Source organism: Hemibagrus wyckioides, linkage group LG26 (assembly GCF_019097595.1).
Source record: "Hemibagrus wyckioides isolate EC202008001 linkage group LG26, SWU_Hwy_1.0, whole genome shotgun sequence".
NCBI lineage: Eukaryota > Metazoa > Chordata > Actinopteri > Siluriformes > Bagridae > Hemibagrus > Hemibagrus wyckioides.
The window spans coordinates 13,520,212-13,545,426 of record NC_080735.1 but is presented as its reverse complement, the minus strand read 5'-3'; the positions used below and the strand labels follow the sequence as shown (position 1 = coordinate 13,545,426).

At 38.3% G+C, this 25,215-nt stretch overlaps 1 protein-coding gene across 3 annotated transcripts in view; it reads right to left on the bottom strand.

Annotated features, from left to right (window-relative positions):
- Window positions 1–25,215, bottom strand: part of grin2bb (glutamate receptor, ionotropic, N-methyl D-aspartate 2B, genome duplicate b) — a 111,772-nt gene that overhangs the window by 25,000 nt on the left and 61,557 nt on the right. For all 3 annotated transcript variants that reach the window (XM_058381171.1, XM_058381173.1, XM_058381172.1), the window contains exons 4-8: window positions 20,839–20,982; window positions 17,772–18,042; window positions 17,470–17,662; window positions 1,493–1,607; window positions 590–798 (exon numbers count right to left, since the gene is read on the bottom strand). In XM_058381171.1, coding sequence (XP_058237154.1) covers window positions 590–798; window positions 1,493–1,607; window positions 17,470–17,662; window positions 17,772–18,042; window positions 20,839–20,982 — 932 coding nt within the window. The remainder of the gene's footprint in view (window positions 1–589; window positions 799–1,492; window positions 1,608–17,469; window positions 17,663–17,771; window positions 18,043–20,838; window positions 20,983–25,215) is intronic.

Sequence of the window (25,215 nt, the reverse complement as noted above, 5' to 3'; positions counted from 1 at the left end):
TATATTATATTATATTATATTATATTATATTATATTATATCATAAATAATTGGCCACCACATCTCAGAATTTTTTTTGCCTGACTCTCTCTCTCTCTTATCTCCCTCTTCCCCACTTGTCCTTAATTTCACTCAAACCACTTTCCTTATTTCCTCTCTTTTTTGCCTCTTGTAAAAGATTTTATCTGATTTTATGCAGGTTAAATAAAGGTTACTTACTTAATTAATGACTTAAGAAATGTTAGCGGATTTGAGTAAAGAATATGTCAGAATTCATGAGGTGGCATCGGTACGTTTACCATTGCAAAGAAAACCCCAAAATGATCATTCTGGGTTTCTGAGTTTTAATAAAAATGTTTATTCTCACACTTCACATTTGTTTTTAATCTGACATACAGCTTTCTATTGCTGGAGTTCGTGTTATTGGAATAAGCTTTGAAAGCCTTTTATTGCAGTTGTTATAAGGTGTTTATGTGGAAGTCATGTAGTAGTAACATCTGTACAGACAAACAATAGCAGTACAGACTGTTGCCTTTGAATTAAGAGCCCCCACAACATTCAGTAGTGAACTACACCGACAGGCTGCTTACTGGGCTTTGAGCTGTTTTCTGCAGGGAACCGTGTTCCTCATGCAGGTGCCACTGAGGGGGTCTACATCCTCCACGATGACAAACGGGGCCTCCTCCAGTGTGACGATAGACAGGTGGTCATCATCCCTTTCTTCTGCGTCTGAATAGAGCTCAAAGCGTGGCCACACGTGGTACTTCATGGTCAGTGAGCCATTCTCCCACTTACCCACCTGGGAAGCAGGGGCATGAGAGAAGAAGAAGGAAAGTGGTTAGAGAGAGATTAAGGACAAGTGGGAAAGAGCGAGATAAGAGAGTCAGAAAGGTCAGAGCTGGATTAATGTGAGCATGGCTGAATAATGGGGAGTGGAAAGATAGGAAGAGGGCTGCGTAGGCTGATTATGGCATTATGATGTCAGGTAGTGTGATGCTTTTCTATAGAAGTGTTAACACCAGCTGTGGTGCGATGCGATAAAGTAACCAGAAGTAATTTATTTAGAATGAGACTTACAGCTGATGAAGGAACAGTTAGCATGGGTGAGCAAATCAGCAAAATCCTTTGTTTTGAAGGTTAACTTTAAGCCAATGATAAGTGAAGTGATTCAGTGGCTACCAGTGTGAAAGTGTGTCATCAGCCTTTAAAACTAAAAATAGGCGGCAAATCGTCTTTCCGATCTGCTTATTCGAAACTTTTAGCAGCAATACATAAGAATTGTGGTCGAACGGGTGACTTTCTATATACTCTGTGGATATAACCAGTTAAATCATTGCATCCATCAGTAAAGTAAAGATGGGAACACTCGTAACACCTGGTGCAGCAATGCGAGGCGAAATATCACTGCTGGTGTAAGTGGGGTTAGAGCAGGCTCTAGAGACTCAGCTAAAGAGGGCGAGGAGAGAAAGAAAGTATGGAAAAAGAATACTCACCCTGTCCCACTGTCTCTGCTTATCCAGCAAAATAATAACCAGCTTGGGGTGCATTTGGTAGCCATCCTCGCTGAAGGAGAGATTGCGCCCCTCAAATGTCACGTTCATGAGGTATCTGAGGACACAACATGTAAAAAACACATAATGACATAGTGGACAGGCTTCCTCTATCTATCTATCTATCTATCTATCTATCTATCTATCTATCTGAAGTAGCTTTGTGTATGTGTGTGTGTGTGTCTGTGTGTGTGTGTGTTCTCCCAGCTGCATCCAAGTCAACAATTTACAATGCCATGTTCATGTATTTATGCATCATCGGCTTGGGATTTTAGCGAGTGAACAGTGCTCATGAGCAAAAAGTGGACAGTTTAGGTTTTTTTGTGTGTTTGTGTGTGTGATAGATAGATAGATAGATAGATAGATAGATAGATAGATAGATAGATAGATAGATAGATAGATAGATAGATAGATAGATAGATACTGAGGAGTACTGAGGGGGTCACTATCACATCTATATATAATATAGGTATATACTGTATATATAACATATAAATTATATAATTTGATTATATATAATTTACCATTTATTTGTCCCTTATTTTCACTGAATCAGAATCACAGTGATCTTACACTACAGGTGTTTCACTCTCAGATCCTTGCAGTTGCAGAGAGTCTGATTCAGCACTGTTGGTCTTGACAGATAACATAAGTGAGCACATGGACCTACTGACCCCCTGCTCCCTGAAGAGTTCACTTCCCCTCGAGTAGCAAAGCCAGAAGGAATGTCAGGATATCGCTCATGATCAGAGCAAACAGTACAAATGTCATGCCAACAGGGAAAAATGATCTACAATGAATAAGAACAATAAACGCCTTGACTACTGATAAAGGTGATGGCCTGTGTTAATAGACTTGTTTTTATTTCAAGTACTTCTATAAAAAGGTCTTGCGGAGGATATGCGTCATTTCTGCCCTGAAATGAACTAGATAATAATCCACTGTTAGGACTAGAAACAGAGACAGGCCATATTAAAGGGAATTTATGGGAACATAATCATTCCTGCTTTTCTCTGTGTGGTTGTACAGTTTGTGACAAGCAACCACTGACCCACTTTTGACAGTGCCAGTGAATCAGTCTGTTGTCAGGTGTGTGTATGTGTGGGTTGCGCTGTTCTGTGAGCGCCCGGCTCTCATCCGAGTGTTGTCATTGTGGTGTATGGTGTAACAGTCAGATTATTTGCTATGCCTTTAAGATCCTCCTGCTTAATATGCACATCCATATGTTGTATCTCTCTCTAGATTGTCAGAGTTGGGTTGATCCCATTTGATAAATGACACTGGATATATGCTTATGCTTTAAGTTTTATTTCTTCGCTTTCTGGGAATAAGGTTTTTTGCTGTGAACTTGTGTATTGTTGTCATTGATATTGCTAACGCTGCTATTAAAGTCTCTATATGTTGTTCTACTGAGCTACTTTACAGTCGTTGAGGTGTAACCATACACAGCATTCACATTCTAGTTATTAAAGAAAGCTATAAATTAGATCAATGTTTCCTGTTCTGGAAATTGCGTCCATCATCATTTGTCCATGCTGAAAGATTTACACACCGATTTGACAGACACACAGCAAGACAGACTGACTGGACTGCCAGAGGTTATTGAGGCACATGTGCGATTTCTGCAGGAATGTCTGTTATTCTCTTTATTTACAGTATTCCTGAATGCGGTGACTGGGTTCCATTACTCCAGTTGCTTTACCCCCCCCCCCCCCCCCACACACACACACACTGTTCCATTAGCTGCTTCGGTTTCACATGCTCCCTGCTTTACCTAATCAAACCCAGCTATCTGCACCTGAACCATGCAATCTGTACCTTTGCTTCAATTCTTCCCCGGTCTAGCCACCTGTGAACACAGATGATGGTAAAAAAAACCTGAGGGATGGTTTTGGTGGAGCAACATTTATAAATCCTCGTTGGCTGTAACTGATTCCCAAGTTCTGCTTGAGATTCTTTGCTTCCTATGATCTTAAACAACTTTAGTTGTCAGGTACATTTTAATGCTTAGCGTGTTGTAAAATGTTTATGGCTATAAAGAACACGTATCAAAGAAATGCCATGTTACTTATCATAATGTCTGTTTCCTTTTCTTGGTGAATGGCATTCAGGTGAATAATTGACATAAATATATGTGAGCATCTGCTGCAGAAACAAATTAAGTAGACTATATAACTAATAAAAGGTGCATCTTTTTACCCAGGCAAAGTTTTTTCTATCACTCTACCAACAATTATTCATGGTATTCTTGGCCTTATTAAGATGCCCAAAGACCCCATCTTGACCTTCATGTCAAGTGGGTTCAATAAGCTAAGAAGCCCAACTTCTGAGAGCCTATGCATTAGTAGAATCAGCCCAACCTCCACTTGACAAAGATAGTGTTGTACTTTTGCACAACACTTATTCTTTTAGTCAATAACTTCTCCTGCATGGTCATTAGCCCCATTCTTTTCTTGGCCACAGAGGCCAAAGCAGCAATCAGCACATACACTTAATGCTTTACCTCAACCCTGTTCTGAATGCAGTGCTGTTCCCCATACATGTCTGCAAACTGAAACCCAAGCTACCGAGTTCACTCTTCCAAAGCCTGCTGCTCAAACCTCCAGTATAGAGAAGAAAAAAAGCAATGAAGGATGACAAAGCTGATAGAGTCAGAGTGTACGATAGGCAGAATGAAAAAGGGGAGGACGTTTTGCAGTGACAGTCCTTACTTCTTAAACTACGCATGGCTCATTCAAGCAAGCCTGTTTTGGAGATCATATACTGTATGTCGTCAAATCTGGTGAAAGTTTGATTCAAAAAATACAATGAACTGTTCAGGTTAAAATAAGCCAGGTGTAAGGCCACAAGGAGGTCTAGTGAAATTTCTGGTGAGAAGCAAAATTCTACGTTGACTTGCTGTTAAAAATTCATATGTCTTTTCGTGTGTTGCTGGAGGGAAGTTCTTCACCACCATAGACCTGGCTCACGGCTATTGGCAGGGAGCTGTGAAGAAGTCATCATGACCCAAGACATCTTTCGCACCTCTATCTAGTTGTTCCAGTTCCATGTGCTACTCTTTGTGATGAACAATGCACGCACAACTTTCCAATGTTCCTACATGATGTGTAGTAAAATATGATGGGTTTCTTTTTGGCTTAGGTAAGTTGCTACCATTGTATCAAACATGTGATTTGGTATTTGAGACTGTGTACCATTTAGGTGACATGGCTGACTGCACTTACTGTTTTCATACCTGCTGCCACTTACGAGACAAATCTCAAGCAGGTAGAAGTAGTGACTCCATTGTTCTGTGATTCTACATTATACAACACTTATCATTATGCAAAAAAATACAAAAAAAATGAAGACAACCGTGCTAAGTACTATAATCACTATAGCCTTTTCTCAGAACCTTTGTGTTCCTACTGCATGACCATTCTTCTTGTGTTTTCTTTTATGGCCAAAATGCTTTTGTTCTGGTTGCTAGTTCACAAATCCAAAGCCAGTGATGTCTACTGAACTTGTGTCATCAAAGAGCTTGGAAATACATGTGAGGATGTTCTTTCATGGCCACTTCTTAAAGTGGGTTAAATCCACTGGCCGTGTTACAGCAAGTTCTCGATGAAGTCTTTACACAGTTTTGAAGAATCTACTTTGTTCACACCAGTAAGGTCAACATTCATTAGTGTTTTTGTTTTTTTTTTTTGTTTTTTTTGGTAAGTAGTCTCTGCTCTTGGATCTAAGTTTATCCCAGGCTTATAAAAGCATGCCATACAGAGATAAACACCACAAAGGCTCTTAATCCATGATTATGTCAGAGACAGACATACTGTTTGGGACAAGTACCCTTTATAAATATACCACATGATGAAAGCCACTTAGCCTGATCACACTCCTATTTATGATGATAATGACGAGCCTGTTATACCCCACCCTGAGAACCTGAGAGTTGTACTCCAGGAAGCGCATTATCAAGTGGGAAAGCAAGCAGATTTAGGATGTCAGTCACAACAACTCAAAGTACTATTCTAATCAGATTCAGTGCAATGTTTCCTACCAGACTGATGACCTGATTAGAAAGACCTGATTAGTATGGCTGTACATTATCTCACAGAAATTTTCAGATGTGAGCCAGTAGCTAACAATACTGGGGACTACACAGTAAAATCCTGCTAGATGTAAAGGGTAGAAACAGGGGCTGAGCTTGCAAGTGCTGGTGGATGATAATACTCTACCAATGCTACCATGACTGTGCCAAGCCAGTCAACCGTCTCGTACCGCCTCAGCTTGTGGTTTGGCAACTGGTAACTGGATTCTTCAGCAGCAAAACCAGTGACATTAATGCAAACAGCAGTGACTTCTGACTCTGTCAAACGCTTCATCAATCTGACAAATTCTTACACGTACTCAAAAAGCCATCAGAGGCCAGGCAGTGGGTCTAGGTTTATAAGGTTCTGCCTGGTCAAGAATTAGTTGTACGAGCTTACACCATTTCTATGTGAGTTTCTCTGAAGCAATCCCCGCAGAGTTCTGACAGCTTTTCAACCACATACGGAGGTCTGATAAGAATGAGTCTGTTCCTAAGTTGTGCACAGCTGGAGATAGCCTTCTTGGGAAGAATATGTTGTAAAGTTATTTGTTATGCCTTTAGAAGACTTGTGTTTAATTAGCATTCATTATGCAAGGGTTAAATAGGACAAAAGTCTTTGTATAGTCGGGTTGTTTTGATCTCGTTTGATCTATGCCGGAGGATATGTGTTTATATACATGATATATATGGCTTAACTTTTGATTTTCTATTATCTCCCCAGAGGTAATGCTACACTACAAATCTATCTTGCTCCATACATACATGATTAGAAGATTATGAGGTCCAACACAGCACCCAAAAGCACCATATATATCGCTGGGTAAAAGAATTTCAAATGTGTGTCAACAAGTTTGTGTCAGTGCCAGTGCAAGCTTCTCTGCGATCCTTCATACACCCCCCCCCCAACCTGTTCTCGATCCGTAGGCTGCCATCGCCATGACAACACTCAGCCTCAGAAAAATGGCTCACCATGCAAGAAATAACTCCAAACGGGGGGGGTGGGCAAAACATAGACAGAGTGAGAGAAAGTAAAAATCGAGCAAATGCATAATGAGCGTGTGACATGCCTTATACATTTACAGAAAGTTGCAGCAATACAACCCCATTACCCACACCATGGAGACGCAGCACACAGAAAGAAACAATTAGACTCCAGAGCTGAAAGTGTGTTAGAATGCAATACCACACATCAACACTTGGTAACTGGGTCTAAGGCTACCAAGGCAAGGTCCTGTAAGTTGAGGTATATACACATACCAGCGTTCAGCGCTAGACAAAGACCCTCGAGACTCACCAGGGAGTGTTGACTGCAGTGTGTGTGGGTGTATGTGTTATGATTGATACGCATGTATCATGATTTGAGAGAGACAGTGAGAGAGACAGACAGAGAGAGAGAGAGAGAAAGAGAGAGAGAGAGAGACTCAGTGGCATATGAAATGTGTTACCATGGTGCCCACAACCACAGTGATTTCCTAGCAATCTGCTGCGTTGCCATGGGAACTATAATCTCACCAGAAAAAGAGAGAGAGAGAGAGAGAGAGAGAGAGAAAGAGAGAGAGAGACAGAGAGAGACAGCACATCTTTCTTGCCCAGACTGTTGCCCCCACAACCCTCCATCTGTCCCTCACTCCCTTCATTTCTCTTTTTCTGTCTTTCTCTCATCCATCGCACTTGTAACAGTGACATGAAACAGGAGTACCCTAATAAATCTCTCTCTATATAAATTCAGGCAGATCAATACATGAACATGATAGAAGGAGTGTATGTAGGAATAAGTCTTAGACGCCGATGTGGACCTGGAGTCTCTTTTAGCGTCCTTAGTGTGTTTAGACTTTGGTGTACGTCTAATCCTAAAATTCCAGCGTTGCCGTTTTTACATGAGCGCAATTCTCATAAATGTTCACTACCTAATTAACAAAACTAAACTGGCTTTAAAATTCTTCTCTTTAAAAAAACATACAAGAAGCGAAACCTATTTTTACTCCTTCAACTAAGCCAATACATCTTAAAGACTTCTTTTACTAATACTAAAACGAGGCGTTTCGGCTGAGAAGGCATCGCTAATCTTGAAGGGAATTACAGTGACGCTGTCATGAGGTCATGTTTTGACATCAGTATGGTGGGATTGCTAATCAGGATTTAGGTAAATTTCTTCTTTAATGAGATGTGAAACATATCAACACTGCTGCAGCACTAGGTGTGTGTACCAGTGTGGATGTGTAGGCTTCTTATGCCTGCCTGGGGAGACAGATTGATGCTCCCACTGCATCCTCTGACATGCTCTAAACCACTTCCTTTAAAGATACATACATGAACCAACTCGAAAAGACACTTGGGTTTTGGAGTGGGAGGTTTAGCTTCTTCGAGCAATGGTTCAAGGCATAAAAAAAAAAGTGAAGACACATGTAAAGACATATGTACGGGATAAACACAGATGTACAGAGCTACAGTGTTGAGGGTTTGTGTCGCTCATGCTCTCGTGTATGAAATAGTCACAAAATTGAATGGTTCTGTATCCTGAAACAAGTCAAAATGATGAGGTAATTTTTTTTCATGGTACTCTCATTTGCAGACATCCTGGGGAGGGTTTTAAAAAAGATAGGAGCTATTAAAAAAAAACAAAACGGCTCAAACATAATGGAGGCTGGAGGCAGATATAATCGCCAAAGAGAACATCCCATTTTAATCATATTCACAAAGGGGAATACAACATGGTAGCAAATACAAACTGGTATCATTTTGTTTTTTATTGCTATCTCTATTCTACTATACTAATTGACAATTTGTGTTAAACAGACACAGTGCATATCAATGTTATCTTGTAATAAATTAAAAAATGCTTCGTTTCTTTGATTTTGTCCTAAGAGTGTGCAAACTTTTGCACTTTGCCGTACACACACACACACAGACACAGAAACTGCATAGACTAGTTGCAAGAGCAAAACAAATATAACACAAAGCACACACTGGGACATACAGACAAACACACACACACACACACACACTCAGAAATGAGGAACACATAAACCCTATTCAATCCTGCCATCCCTCCTTCCCTCTGTGGCATGTTTACATACGACACTGATTTGCCTTCCTCTGCTTGAACAACGCTGCACGACAGAATGTTCCAGAAACATAATGAAATTATGAAATGGCAGCAACGTTGTCCCTATTTGTCCTGGAAAACAAATGTGCTGAAGGTCAGTGAGTCGACTGATGTTCATTTAGAACGCTGTATCATACTGTCGTCAAGCCATAATCATACATATACCATATATATCTGTGTTTTTATATTTTCACTCTTTCTATCGTAGCTTCTGATTTTCTCTAGGCAGATTTGTTTTGTTTCTATTGCAGTTTTTCGTAACTACGATCTAAAATCTTCAACAAATTAAACTGCTTCTTTTTGAAATCCTGCATGATGCTGCTATAAACTGTGTGTAAACATGACTACACACGAGAAGAACGAGTCTCAGCCACAGACGTCACGCCCATGAATCCGTGGCTGAACATCTGATGTATACGACACGCAATACTGGAAACTCTTCAGGAGTTTAGAAGTCGTCATCTGATTGGTTAGTTGGATTCTACAGGATTTCCGGGAGAAGTGTGTGTGTGTCGTTTTTTTAACCGTCTGCCTGGAAACAAAGCCGTCATGACACTATTTCCCTCATGGAAGAAGGAAGCCATGTTGTTTACGACTGTTACAATAAGCCCTTATGAGGATTAGCTACACGTTGGATTTTCCTAATGATGTGACGTTAACGGACTCATTAATTTGCACGACTTTCTTAAATGAACAATGTATTTTTGTAGGGATATCGACTTTACATTTTCATGCCCGTAAACGTGACGCTGAACAAAACGAACTGTGATTGGTCGCTTTACAAGTGAGTCAGATGCTCTCTTGCGCCGTCCTTGTCCGATAAAGGCTGCTACAGGGTCTAAAATTTTTATGACTGACGGCAGAATGCGAGACTACATGCTAACAAACTATCTTGTATTTCAGTCAGCAAGTGAGTGAGATTTCAGTGTGGGATTAAATCAGTTAGCTAACTCGGTGCCTGATAGTAAACCAGCTGCTTTACCACAGAGTTTTGATATAATTGTTATATTCTTACAGATGAAGCCTGGAGGCATGAGGGCATGAAGCCATTATTATCGCCACACATACATTACAGCACAGTGGAATTCTTTTCTTCGCATATCCCAGCTGAGGAAGTTGAGGTCAGAGCCCAGGGGCAGCTATGATACAGCACCCCTGGAGCAGAGAGGGTTAAGGGCCTTGCTCAATTGCCCAACAGTGGAGCAGGTTGGTGGTGCTGGGGCTTGAACCCCGATCCTCTGATGAACAACCCTCTTCATGTTAGCCTGCTTACAGACAAGTGAATTGTTTTTGCTAGCAGGTAACTAGCTAACTATTTATATAATCTAACTATTATATACAGTATATCTGTGTGAATTAAAACCCCTACACTGAAATGTCACTTACAGTAGCTTGTGTATCATTTCTGTGATTTATATAATCTACCAAAATATAGCATAACTGCCATAATTTTTTCATCACTAAAGCAATAATTTGCATTCAATTATTTTTTAGCATTTACTACAGGTACTGCTAAGTAGGATTTCAGTGAATAAGACTTGAGTAAAAAAATACAATAAAAAATGGCAATAATAAAATATTTTCTTCATTCATAAAATTAGCTAAGTTACCAAGTTAGCTTAGTACCCAAACTTCATAGCTAAGGACTTTTCAGGAATCATACATACTGGCTTGGAAATTTTTTTTTCCCTTTTTTAAATAGACGTACTGGGTAAGTCACTGTTTTGTAGGAGGAAAATGTGAATATAGTGCTGTGCTCAGCTGTTCAAGAGGAGTTAAATCACATTTTGGAATTTAGCTGGAATTACTGCTAAGAGGTAGAAGGAGCAGTTGCAGTCATCATTCATATTTTCCCTGAATGCAAACTGAAAGGATGTCAGATTGGCCAAAATCAGGTGCAGTTAGACTCTTTGTTTGCTGTAGAGAGTAAATTTGTTTGCACAGTTTACACAAATGAAGTATTCATAAGCATATAAAAAGATCACTTTTACTCAGAATTTCAAATGATGTTATTCCTCATAAAACCATAGCAATAATAATAATAATAATAAAAATAATAATAATAATAATAATAATAATAATAATAATAATAATAATAATAATAATAATAATAATTATTATTATTATTTAATTATTTAATTATTTAATTATTTAATTATTTAATTTATTTATTTTTATTATTAATGAACACCACATCATAATTTTAACATTTTTCAAACATTTATAGCTAGGTTCAAGTTTGTGAAATTCCCAATTTGTGAATTAGTCACAAGAAAGGAAACTTCCTGTTTGAAGTATTCATAAGCATATAAAAAGATCACTTTTACTCATAATAATAATAATAATAATAATTATTATTATTATTATTATTATTATTATTTTTATTATTTTTTTTTAAATTTATTTATTTATTTATTTTATTTATTTATTTTTTTTTATTGTTATTGAACACCACATCATGATTTTTACATTTTTCAAACATTTCTAGTTAGGTTCAAGTTTGTGAAATTCCCAATTTGTGAATTAGACACAAGAAAGAAAATTTCCTTATATATGTTATATCAACTATTCGCAGCCGTTCTCTCTTTTTCCCTCTTCCTTGATGTTCATGTATTTTGGCATGCTACCAAGGAACCTAGCAGCACAAAGCACCCTGTCCTGAATGGCAGAAAACTCCTTTCATGAACGTTAAATAAACCTCTCCTTACAGAAAGCTTCGGCGTACTGATAATCACACATTTTACTTTGTTAAATAAAAAAAGTTCACTTATATGGAGCGTTAAAAAAATACCAGTCTCTTGTGAATGAGCTGTTACTATAGAAACGCTGATTTGAGATAAAGCCAGCACAACTCAGAACAGCGCTGTTATAGACCATGAAGCGACTGAAATCTTCTAAAAGAATGACGAAAAATCATATAATGCTACCGTCTTCAGCATCCTCTGAGAAATCATATACTGCTAAAGCATAAGCACACGTTTAGGAATATATATATTTTTGTAACTCAACCTGTTTCTGTCACTACAACCAAGATGTAGCCCATGAGACTGATCCACTGACTGAACAGCTTTGATTTAGAAATGAATCAATACTTCTATATATATATTTCAATTTCACCTAAAGAGTTAACTAATGATTGCTCTTGATGTTGGTGCTTCAAGCTTTCTAAACGCTTACGTAATCACTAAAAGCCTGCAATTACGGTGTCTAAAGTTATACTGCAGTTCATCCCTATACTGCTGTTTACACAGATGTATCTCCCCGTATGCCAAATATAGCACTGAATATTTTAGGGGGGATTTATTTTGGATGGTGAGGAGAGTGGAGGGTGAGGATGAATAGTGTTTTTGGATTGGGGTGTGGTTAAGTGAAGAGCTCCCACACACAGCTTGTCTCTGAACCGGTGTCTGCCACAAAAAAAAAACAACAAGAAGACATGGCTGTTTTAATGAGAGAGAGAGAGAGAGAGAGAGAGAGAGAGAGAGAAGTGAAAGATGGAAAGATCAAGCATTGCTACCAAGAAGAGAGAGAATAAGGTGAGGATGTGTACTAATGGAAGAAAAAGACATTTCTAGAATGAAAAAGAATTACATATCTGTGATGAAAGTTTTCAGTATATTTTAAGCCAATTGCTTTTCAGCAAGAGTAATTGGTTGAATTTTTTTTCTTTCAGAGAGTCTAATCAGGCAAAAAGCTTGAATTTATTCAACCTTGCTGAATATATGGACGACACTTAAAAGGAAAACTTCAGGGTTTTTCAATCCAATCACAAGTCACCATATGTGAAGCTTACAGCATGAGCAACTATTATGACAAAAAAAATCGAATGTATAAAAACGCATATATTACTATAATGTATTTATTATGTGCATCTAAGGGCGGGTGTCGGTAAACATAAAATTCTACACAAAGCGACAAGTCAGACGATAAAGATATACAGTAGATGTAAGAGAAACGTAACAAAATAGTCTTGATCTAATTGAAACTAATAGAGTAAAAATGACAGTATTCCATATGTTCTGTAGGATTGATGTGTGGTCATGTAAACATTTACTAGTGTAGGAAATGTAATGTATTTACCAAACACTCTTCAGTCTGATTGATTAATTCATGAGATCGTTCTATAGAAATGATTATCGACAATTGAACAACTTAGACCTTAGACTCCAGTTACCATTCCCTCGGGGATTTTTTTTGCAGACTGTTGTAACTGAGAATTCTTGGATTTTGAGCTTCTTTCTTTTCTATGGAAAACTACTCAAATTGATGAAGTTGCAAGCACAAGATTTGTCTTATATATATATATTTAACTTCCTTTCATAGCTGTTCGACGCATGTGAATCGAAAAGGGCTATGTTTTATTCATATTTTGGCTCATTGTGTGTTGTGATGACCTCACAGCTCGAGTCTGCAGAAAATCAGGCGTAATATTGAAAAATTGCACCCTCCTCTGAATATCACAGAGGTTGCTTGATTTTGCATTAATTTCTCGCAATATTGCGAAATCCTGGAGGGACTGAATTATAAGCAAGTTCTTCTTTAACACTTCCAGCTAGATCAGAATGAGCACTGTACGGAGATATTCTTTTCTTCCCCCAGTAACTCAACATATGCTACAGAAGGTGGTACATACAGGTTAGACTGAAGAACACTGAAATATTCCTTTAATCAGTTTAAAAAAAAAAAAGAAATAGAGAGATAGAAAGTTATTGCTATGCCCCAGGCCTGTATGAGACATGCCTGCATTTCCAGACAGTGTGGAAAACCTGGCAGGACCAAATCTGTTCTGATCTTTCACTTCAGGGTGACAGCAGCCGAGATGGTGAGACCCTCTGCCTGGAAAAGTCTAGCAACTTCGTCAAGCTCTTCGGCAGGAATGAGTGAAAAATCACACAGCTGCACATGAAAAGCCTCATCCGCTCTGTGTGACAAACAATTCAAGCAGCACAGGCTGCGAAAGGCTGAAACAGACAGTCCTGAAGAACTCCGAGGCAAACGCTGCCAGTTCCCACTAGTTTTCTATTTTCATTCTGCCATTTTGTTTCCTCGCTATTGTTGCTATTGTGCTTATTTATACAATAAATACCGTGCTCCTCTTTAATTACGGCTAAAACAAGGAGCATCGATTCATTTTTTTTTTAAAAATGCAAGGAGAAGAGTGAGTGTATACTAAATAAAAAGAAAGGGAGTGACAAAAAGCTGAAGAATTAAAGGGAGAGAAACATGAAAGGAATGAGTGGATGAGGGACAGAGAGAAAGATCTGAGAAGATATGAAAAAGACTGAGTGAAGGGGTGAAAGAAAGGCAGTCTCCCACTGCTGCTCCGTTCTGTCTCTGTAATCCAGCTTCGCCTGGAGCGCTCTATTACCGACACCGCAGCAGAACAAATGGCCCTGCTAAAAGTGAGCGCTACAAAGCCTAAATGCTAATTAATAATTAGCAATCAATGCCCCCTCTGTGCTCTGTGTCAAGTATCAAAACAACGGAGAGGGAAAGCTGCCTGACTGAAAGGTGGTTTTTCATGTGGCAATTAAAATGTGGGTGTTTGTAAAATTACAAAAGCCAAGATAATAGGCAGACACGTCGCATGCTGTCAAAATGTCAAAAAAGTTCCTGAGAAAAGAAACACCCCGTCCAACTAAACCCACACCCCTTCCCCTTCCACCCCACCGCACCCTCCCCTTTCATCTATCCTGTCAATGGTTTTTAACTGCCAGACATTTTCCAAATATATCAAAGCAAATCCTTTCCCAAACCTGACAGTAAAATAAAACAGTGATCAGGATAACAGCGTTACAGCACAGCGATGTACAACGCCATGAAAAGCTGTATAATGACACAAGAATATTAGTAATAACAGTATTAATATTAGTGATCGTGTTTATTAGTCTGAGATTTAATGTATGCATCAGACAGAATTATTGTTTCAGACGTTCACTCTGCCCCAGACAAAATAAAACGGTCAAAAGGCTCTGCAATCATATATGCTGTTGATTTCACAATTCTAGTTGAGTTGACCACAGAAAAAGTTGACCACAAGCTAGAAAATTAAACCAAGTTCCTACACTGGTATTTCTCAATACGTTTAATATCGGCTTTGCTTTCTTTTATTGAATTAATTACTGAACAATTCATACTAAATAATATGCTCGGAGAGGAATGATTGAAAAGTCAAAAAGGGTTAAATGTTCGAGTTCATTCATCAGTTCCATTTATAGTGGAAGTGTCAGTTGCATAGCATTCATAACTCCTGTATTCATGTCAAACCCTTCTTTAGTTCCCAGCACAATGCTTTTCTGGTTTCTCTTGCCATAAATGCCCTCTTGAGTGGTGGTTTGGATCAACTTGACCCGTTTTGTATTTTTACTCAAAGTGTTTTGCATTTGATGTAAAACATCTGAATTTACAGCATTTAAAAAAATCACCTGTATTTGATAAATCAGTTTGATGAATTGAAACATCATTCCATTACAAGCCTTTCCTAGATTTATGGCACCATGGTCTTTATTATAGTATATTTTGTTGTACAAATTATAACTTTATCACAAAAATGAAATGGCAATTTCATTGTTAAATATAATCTAATTGCAAACATTACTTACAAATGTTATTTATATCTATACAGTTTGGGATTGAGATAAAGACTATATCTGTAATTACTTTATTTATTTATTTATTTATTTATTTGTTTGTTTGTTTGTTTGTTTATTATTTATTTATTTATTTATTTATTTATTTATTTATTTATTTATTTATTTATTTATTTATTTTATTGTTTTATTGTTTTATTTTTTTCTTTTTATTATTATTTCTTTAGTGCTTTCAAAACCCCAATAATGTCTTTGGTCAATCTGAGCCAAATAGTACCAAAGGGTCCAAAAAGTGAACAAACACAAGGGTTAACAACCGGATATGAAACTGGAGTCAGTACAAATATCCATAAGAAATCTGGTTCATTTAATCACACTAGCTGACTTTAAAACCCCGTGCGAATCCTCGTTAGCGGATCATTAAAAGGACATGCAGCACGAGTTATGGATCCGTTTCCTCCTCATGTACTCATTTTTTATTCTAGGTCATATCTAGGCCTTAGTGTGGGTATGTGAAGACACTGACTCTCATCATAATGGACACTAATCACCGGATTAATCACCAACCGCATAGAGGCATTGTTAGACGAGTTACCAGCTGTCAGATTTGAGTGGGAGATTAAGTAATTCAGATTCACAGGTCAGATATATTCAAATACATGACTCCACCTGCCACGCAATTTCAAAAGGAGCAATAGGCGACCTGCAGTAGTCATTTGAACCCCCTGAAGTGCTGCGCATGAAACAGAATAATAGACCATGGAACAGTAATAAAACGAATAGCTGCTTCCGTCGAATCCCCGAATGAAATGAAATGCTTCTTTTGTGTGAATGCTGTCACTCCATTATAGCCAAGATATCTTCCAGCGCTCTGGGTATCTTAAAGTTCGTCTCGCCTAGGTCTTTTTGATTTAGCTCATTTTCTTCTTGCATGCTCTCCACACAACATCCCCTGCCTCACCATTAACACACCGGCTCGGTGCTGCAACTCCGCATTCGATTCGGCCAATTCCGTAAATCACAGTCCTGCTGGCTGAAACGTGTTAGACTTCTGTACTGTTCCTTATATGACACCTATTTTAAATCACAGGGTCCTGAAATCACCTCAGTCGGTTTCTAAATGCGACGTCTTCCCACAACCAGTGGTCCTCGAGGTTGTAGTTCTAGTTCATTTTCCACATGAAGGACTACAATGAATCGGGTTGCATCATCAATTCGGTGTGTAACAACGCTATTAAAGTTAACATGGAAGGAGGGCCTGGATTAAAATTGTTCTTTTGTCTGATTGTCGTTCTGGTTAATCAGCTGTCAAAGAGAGATTACTGACAATAATTGAAACCAAACGATTTACAAAAAAGCCTCAGTGATGATGGGTTTTTTTTTTTTCCCTCCATTTTGTCAGCGATAACGACATGACAAGAAGGCAGAGCGTGACAAATTAAAATGTTAATTTCAACCCGTTGTTGAAATAAACAAAAACAAAACAACAAAACTGTGCAGTGTTGCACAGATCACTAAAGGAGTTACGGTTCTAGCTCCTCCCCTTAGGATCAAACCGGGAACAATGGAGCATTGAGGTGGTGATGCTACCCGCCCCTTGCACTGCTAACCACAATCTCCTTTATCTTTAGCATCTATGCAGCTGGGAACTGTAGGATGCAAGCCTTCATGTTATGGTGTGCAGTTGAAAAAGTTTGCTAAGGAGATACCTGCGAACTGACCGACAGTTTAAACATCATCATTTTCCAGGTCACCAATAAACAGGAAATGGATTTCTGGTACCATTTAATTTTCTGCACAAGTGAATTAGCTGCCTCTGATAGTGCACTTAGTAAATCACAGCCTCAGTATCTCCCTCTCTCCCTCTATCTCTCTTTCTTGGAATTGACTAAGACAAATTGAGTCCACCTAAGTGCTTCCAAGAGATATGTGTGCATGCATGTGTGTGTGTGTGTTTGTGTGTGTGTGTGTGTGTGTGTGGAGGAACACTATGTCCTTTCTGTAATCATTATATACTCAGTATTAATCCTACCTAAAGGGGCCATACAGGTCTAGAGGAAAAAATCAGTAAGTGTGTGTGTGTGTGTGCATGTGTGTGTGTGTGTGTGTGTGTGTGAGAGAGAGAGAGAGAGAGAGAGAGAGGGTGACTCACCTCAGAACTTCGTTGGGATTCCCCCCCTTCGGGCCTTTCTTTTCAGGCGCACCGTGGCAACCTGACTTCAACAGTGTGTGGGGACCTCTGTCCAGCATCATGGTGGAGGTTGCCATGGCGATGATTGCCACAGCATCACGCACACGCGCCTCCAGTCCATAGTCCCACTCATCATAAGACACCGAGATCAGACCTGAGAGAGATAATTGAAACAAGATGGAAAGAAAAGACAAGAAGATTTTGTCTCTTTTCCTTGGTTTACAAAGAAAATATATAGACACTGTATGGACATGTATTTAGACCTGTAGGAAAGACATTGGGCACGTTGTCGGCGTCCCCCGCGACCAGCGCTGGTACGATCCAGGTGTAACCGTATCCAGTGAGGCCGACAGAATGCGCCACCTCAAAAATGGTGGTGGCTTCTTCTTTAGTGCAGTAGAGCAGTATAACAGGGCTCTGGAGCTTCTTCATCTGGTTCTGAATCTTCGAGTCGCCATCGTCCACTGACATATCGAGCAGCAACACCTCCTCCAGCTCCCAGCCCACAAAGCTATTCTCTATGGTACTCCGGATCTGTGGGCGAAAAACATGGCAGAACGTCTTCATCAACATCAGCAAGGCAAAATAATTATACTTGAGAATGTTTATCATTGATGCGTCATTCGTTTATGAAAGACATAAAGCTGAGCTACTGATTAAGCCCCAGTGGGAATAATGTCTGATTGGCATCATTCATGAAATTTGAGTCTGCGTGAATGATGGTGATGTTTATCAGCGGGACTGAACCGAGACTCACGGATCAGAGAGAGGAGAAACTCACAGTCTTCTGTAGTCTTCAATAAGACTCTAAAAAAACAACAACTTCCTTTTCTCTTCAGTTCTTATAAAGAAGTCTTAGAAAAAACTCTGGATTATTATATTTAAAGTCAGGTTCAAGAAGCTTCAGGGGCTTTCTTTCTTTCTTTCTTTCTTTCTTTCTTTCTTTCTTTCTTTCTTTCTTTCTTTCTTTCTTTCTTTCCATTCATTTATTCTTTCTTTCTTTCTTTCTTTCTTTCTTTCTTTCTTTCTTTCTTTCTTTCTTTCTTTCCATTCATTCATTCATTCTTTCTTTCTTTCTTTCTTTCTTTCTTTCTTTCTTTCTTTCTTTCTTTCTTTCTTTCTATTTGTTCATTTGTTCTTTCTTTTCTTTCTTTCTTTCTTTCTTTCTTTCTTTCTTTCTTTCTTTCTTACTTTCTTTCTTTCTTTTCATTCATTCATTTATTAATTCTTTCTTTCTTTCTATTTGTTCATTTGTTCTTTCTTTCTTTCTTTCTTTCTTTCTTTCTTTCTTTCTTTCTTTCCATTCATTCATTCATTCATTCATTCATTCTTTCTTTCTTTCTTTCTTTCTTTCTTTCTTTCTTTCTTTCTTTCTTTCTTTCTTTCTTTCTATTTGTTCTTTCTTTCTTTCTTTCTTTCTTTCTTTCTTTCTTTCTTTCTTTCTTTCTTTCTTTCCATTCATTCATTTATTCTTTCATTCATTCATTCATTCATTCATTCTTTCTTTCTTTCTTTCTTTCTTTCTTTCTTTCTTTCTTTCTTTCTTTCTTTCTTTCTTTCTTTCTTTCTTTTCATTTGTTCATTCATTCTTTCATTCTTTCTTTTTTTCTTTCTTACATATTTGTTAATTGATTGTTTGCTTGTTTGTTCATTACAATATGAATCCTATAGAGATCACTAACTGCTATGATCAGAAATATCATATTGTTATTATTGGTATTAAACCACTGTATTTATTTGTTGTATTTTATTTATGTTTATTCTGTTTGATGTGTTTAATTTTGTGTTTTGTAAAATGTTATTTATGATCATCGAATATTTATGACACGAATAAGACGGAGATCTCACTACACCTATCAGCTACACCTATTATATAGCTTATGATTATTATAATTGTAGGTAATATAAGAGTTTACTGTTTATATGGAACGACACTGAAGTCTTTCTTAAAGAAAACTCTATCTAATGATTAATTACCTAAAAACCTGAATTTAAATGATTTTGAAGTTGAATAAAATTGGGAAATGTGTTGCTAATATGAAAGAAAATGGTACAAATATTTTAAATAAATAAATAAATAAACATAACTAGTTTGAGCTCCATGGTAGGAACGTTAATGTACAGAAGATAAATTAAAGGATCTATTTAATAAATATGATGGTACATATTTCCCTAGAGCACATAAACCAAATCACTGTAAATACAGAAAGTGTAAAGGGTCTAAAAGATTCGAAATCCCATGAGCTGAAGACGATTGTTATATGATTTGCAATAACTAAGTGCACTAGCTGTTAGCAAAATGCTTCAGTAATGAGATGCGCTGTCAGGAAGGCATCTAGCTCTGATAGCTTGCTTGACAGGAATAAGCGAAACACATTAAATAGGTTTAAGTTAATTTCCGGAGTTAAAAGCGAGACATGATCACAGAGCAGGACGTCGCTGTATCTATCTTTTGGTAATAGCTAATGATAATTTCTCTACAACATCAGTACAGAAAAATCGTTTAAAGTTCTATTTGCTCACGCTTGATATGAACACCTGTCGAGAAAAGACCTTCGAGCCATGATTATCAGTCGGAGGTTGATTCAAGGCATTAGGTTTTTCTGTGAAATGACTGGCTTTCATTTCCACATGCTACCACCATGACTCCAAACTGTATGCAATTTTCAATAAGTGGTAATAATCAACCTGTCAAACACTTCCTCCATTTTGTAGTGTGCGCTTTCACACTGCACTTTCAAATATAACAAATATTTACTTCCTAACTGCCCTCCTGTCAGCGAGATAAAACCGATCTATAAAACATTTCTGTCACAGAGACACTGTGGCGTCTTTTCACTCACCCAGATGTGATCTATCTATCTATCTATCTATCTATCTATCTATCTATCTATCTATCTATCTATCTGTCTGTCTGTCTGTCTGTCTGTCTGTCTGTCTGTCTATCTATCTATCTATCTGTCTATCTATCTATCTATCTATCTATCTATCTATCTATCTATCTATCTATCTATCTATCTATCTATCTGTCCGCCCGTCCGTCCGTCCGTCCATCCATCCATCCATCCATCCATCCATCCATCCACATGTCTATCTATCTATCTATCTATCTATCTATCTATCTATCTATCTATCTATCTATCTATCTATCTATCTATCTATCTATCCATCCATCCATCCATCCATCCATCCATCCATCCATCTCCACATAACAGCTCTCTGTAAAACTCTAAATATAAAAAAAATCCTATATTTTTTCAGTTTTAGTTTTTGGCCATACTGTCCTTTTGTAATGGGGCAGAATTAGATGTTTCAGGGCATCTCTCTCACCCTGTTGACGAAGTCCTGATACCCGGGGTAGTAGGTAGTGACGATGGAGAAGATGTACCAGTCGTACTCCTCCATGATGTTGAGCATGACGGAAGCCTGCTGCTCTATAGACGGCCCGAACTGGAAGAACATGGAGTTGTCGTCCTGCCGAGCAGAAAAGAGACCTGATGTGAATACCAATGTAGGAATATGAAATGAGTCGTTCAGCAGGTGACGAGAAGCTTTTTCTTCATTATGCACTAATTGCTAATCAATGTTGGAACAACGTCGCCATCAAAAAAAGTCAGCCATGAAACTGCGAGATGCCGTATCGATTTTATGCCACATGTCAAATGTCATTTCACACTTTACTGTGCATCAGTTGCTTTTCTACACAGTTTCACATCCAAAAGTAATATTTAGCTTTTGTTTCAGCAAAACTAATGCCGTCAGCATGAGCCGAGAGCTTCTGTGCATGTAATATGTTGTAAATAGACTTGTGTACACAAAAGAGTGTGTGTGTGTGTGTGTGTTCTCCCAGCTGCATCCAAGTCAACAATTTACAATGCCTTGTTCTTGTATTTATGCATCATCCGCTTGGGATTTTGGCGAGTGAACAGTGCTCATGAGTAAAAAATGGACAATTTAGGCTGTGTGTGTGTGTGTGTGTGTGTGTGAAATCAGCCGTATGTGTGATCATGACGCATCCTGAACTAATTCTAACTCTCTCTCTCTCTCACACACACACACACACACACACACACAGGTCTCATCGTTCTGCTCAACATGAAAGCTCACTGCCCTGGAGTGCAAACCCCCGGGAACTGGACTCATGGTCTCATCCGCTACCTTGATTCGGCTTTAATGAGATAAAAACACTGACATGGCAGACCAAGGTGGGGGGCAGAGCAGAAAAATCCCTACCATTAACGTAACACCTACTATGTTGAATTATCTCCATAGGCTACTGATTTGTCTTTAGTTGGACTTGTTACAGGAATACTCGGACATGTTTATAATACTAATCTTTACCTACTGCATCTGTGGCATATATGTGATTACCAGATCCAAACGTTTACTGTGTCCGGAAGAAAGAAGATGAAACCTGTTTACTCAATTACCTTTTAATAGAAGCAATTAGCTTGAAATCAGAATAAACCATCCCTCACTTTTTCTGATAGTTTTCATCTTGCGTCTAAGTGTTGTTTATTTGTTGGGTCCAAATATTAGTTTTCCTCACCCTATCTCATTAATACACACTAAATCAATCAAATTCAGATTTTATTGGTCACATACACAATCACACACAGTACGACATTTGTCTTTTTATTATTATTATTTTAAGACTATCCATATTATAAAAGAAGTAAAGTTAAGGTTTTTCATTGTCTGTACCGCTTATCCGATCTATTCTAGGGTCACGGGGAGCCTGTGCCTATCTCAGGCATCATCAGGCATCAAGGCAGGATACACCCTGGACAGAGTGCCAACCCATCACAGGACACACACACACACACACTCATTCACTCACACAATCACACACTATGAGCAATTTAGAGACTCCAATCAGCCTAGAAGCATGTCTTTGGACTGTGGGAGGAAACCAGAGCACCCGGAGGAAACCCATGAAGGAGAACATGCAAACTCCACACACACAGTGAGAGGGATGGATTATAAAGAAGTTTAAAATAAAATACAGTACAATAAAATGAGATGAAAGAATAAGATAAGATAAGATAAGATAAGATAAGATAAGATAAGATAAGATAAGATAAGATAAGATAAGATAAGATAAGATAAGAGGCTGTGTAAAATAGAGTAATGGAAAATGAATCTGAAAAGTGGATTGACCAGCTGAAGGGAAATAGAATATCAAAAAATTCAGCATATGAAAATGATAGAGTGACTGATGAAATACGGTGATATTTATACTGTAAGCACAGACGACTAGCTCAAAAGACAGAAGACATTACGTGTGTAAATCCGAAGTGATTATATGCACAAACAACAGTTTCTGAATATTTCCTTACCCTCATCTACAGTTTCAGTGATAATGACTGTATTTATCAGCTGCCTTTAGAGTCCATTAGGAACGGACAAATCAGTAGGCCAGGTTTCTGGGAGAAGCAGATTTTAGTCCAGACTATTAATTATTTATTCAGTTGCCCAGAGGACGAGTGGGTTTAAGAACCAGGGAAGGAAATAAAAACCTTCTTTGCTTTTAAATCCACAAAGCAAACATTTCCATTTGGTGTATACGTGTTAAATGTAATGCGCTTCACTGTGGTGTGACGTAACCTCGATCTACGCTGTAACTATAGCGCATCTTTCCCAATCTCATCACTACGCACTGCGGCATTACACACACCATATTTTTCAATTTATAAATTGGCTTGAACAACAATGGCAGATGATCTTTTCAGTGTGTATGTGGTAATGGAGTTAAACGTGTATAAGGGGAAAAAAAAGAAGAAACTAACCAGACTCAAATAATATATTTTATGAGGATAGTGACAGACTCGTGGTCTAGACACTCATTAGTTTCTCTTTGCTTGTATTAATACACTAGCTAACTATTTCTCCATGTGTTATTACTACTACTTTTTTACCTCTTCGATTAGGCGGCACTCTACAGCTCTGAAATTGTGAATATGATTTTCCAACTCTCTGTTATTAAGATTTTTTTTATTTTTTTTTCATAAATATACATCCCTTCTTCAAGGTTGAGTCAACATGCAATATGCATGAAAAAAGTAGATGAAAAATACATATACATTCACACACACACACACATAAATGCCTGCTTGACGTCAGCGACTTTTCTCCCTCTGAAATACTGCATCACATTTATTTATCCTTCCCACATCTCAGATATCTCTCCATCCCTCTAGCCTCCAGCCTCTCACTCTCTTGCCAGTTTATGCTCAGTCTCTCCATCACTCTGTGTTCCACTACCCCTACGTCTCCTGCACATTTAAACAATAATTGAATCCGCAGACTCCCTCCATTTATTCTTTTCAATGTTTAATACGCCGAAGTGGCCAGTCCTTCTCACTCCTTTCCCCCAGTGGGTCTAGACAAACCCTGGCATGCTAATAGCCTCTGAAAACTTACTACTAATTCCTGCTATTCTTTTCATTTCTCTAGCTTACTCTCTGCTACTAATAATCCTGGCAAGAGAAAGGCTCAGAGCATCCCGCAGTGCAAGTACATAAGAACAGAGCAATTCTAATATCAGACTTAATAAAGAGGCCCTTAAATAATTTCAACGGCAAGTCCCTCAGCTGCTGGCCAGGGGATACTGAGCTAGGCCTGTGATGTCCACGAGCGAGCGTGAGCAGAATGCAGCATTAAAATAGACCGGAGAGGTTCAAGTGTGACAAATAGAGTCAATTCAGCAGCAAGGGGCTCTGGGCTTTAAAAAAAGGATGTGGTAAGAGGAGTTGTTGTGTAATGAGGGCAGTTTGGTGTTGAGATGCGTTGTTTCATCTGCCTCTATTACTGCGCTCAGCCTTGGAGGTGTGAGTAAATTGGAATGTTCGGTTCTAGAATTCTCACTTGGACGCTAGAACGTAATAAACTGCGTTCACACGATGCAGAAAAAGCACCGCCTGGGGCACATTTTGTGCTGATATGAACAAAAGCACCTCACATGCTGAGTACACTTTAACCATAACGACGCTGCTAGCACCGAGTTCGGCTTTTAATCCAGTTAACTAGCCTGCTTAACGAACTATTTATAAATATAAGAATTTTTTTTTATTAGACGCATCAATACACTTAACAATACATGCTGTAGTATTTAGGTACAAATGTAACATCAGGCTCCAGTAAAAGTTAAAACAGTGGCGTTTTTGCTTTGGTGAAAAAATGCCGGTGGCATTCGTACTGCCTTTCGGCTATTTTGAGTGGATTTCATGTAAAATATTCACTGCTGGTTGAAGAAAAATAAAAGCTTTTGTAAGCAAAGCCAACAATGGTTCAACAGGGAAAAGCAAACACAAGATCCATTCTCTGTTCAAGTGGTTAACGTTGTGAGAACATGTGCACACTGAGCAGAGCAGAGCTAACTAGCTTGCATGAGGCGATACGGTTTTAATGCTGAAACACATTGAGACTGTAAACAACAAATCAAACACAACGGGTCAACCTTTTTTCCTCAGACGTGTTGAGAAATCTCATATGACTAAAAACACATGCAAAAAAAAAAAAAAAAAGCAGCGGGTGTGACCATGCTGAAAATTCCCCACATTGTGACACACTGTGAAACTTATGACCTGGAGTCATGAATCCCACAAGAATCGATGACTCTGTAATTATCCTGTAAACATGATGAACAAAACCTCATATGATGATAGCATGAGGTACAGGAACAAACAGATGAAAATTTCAAAACAC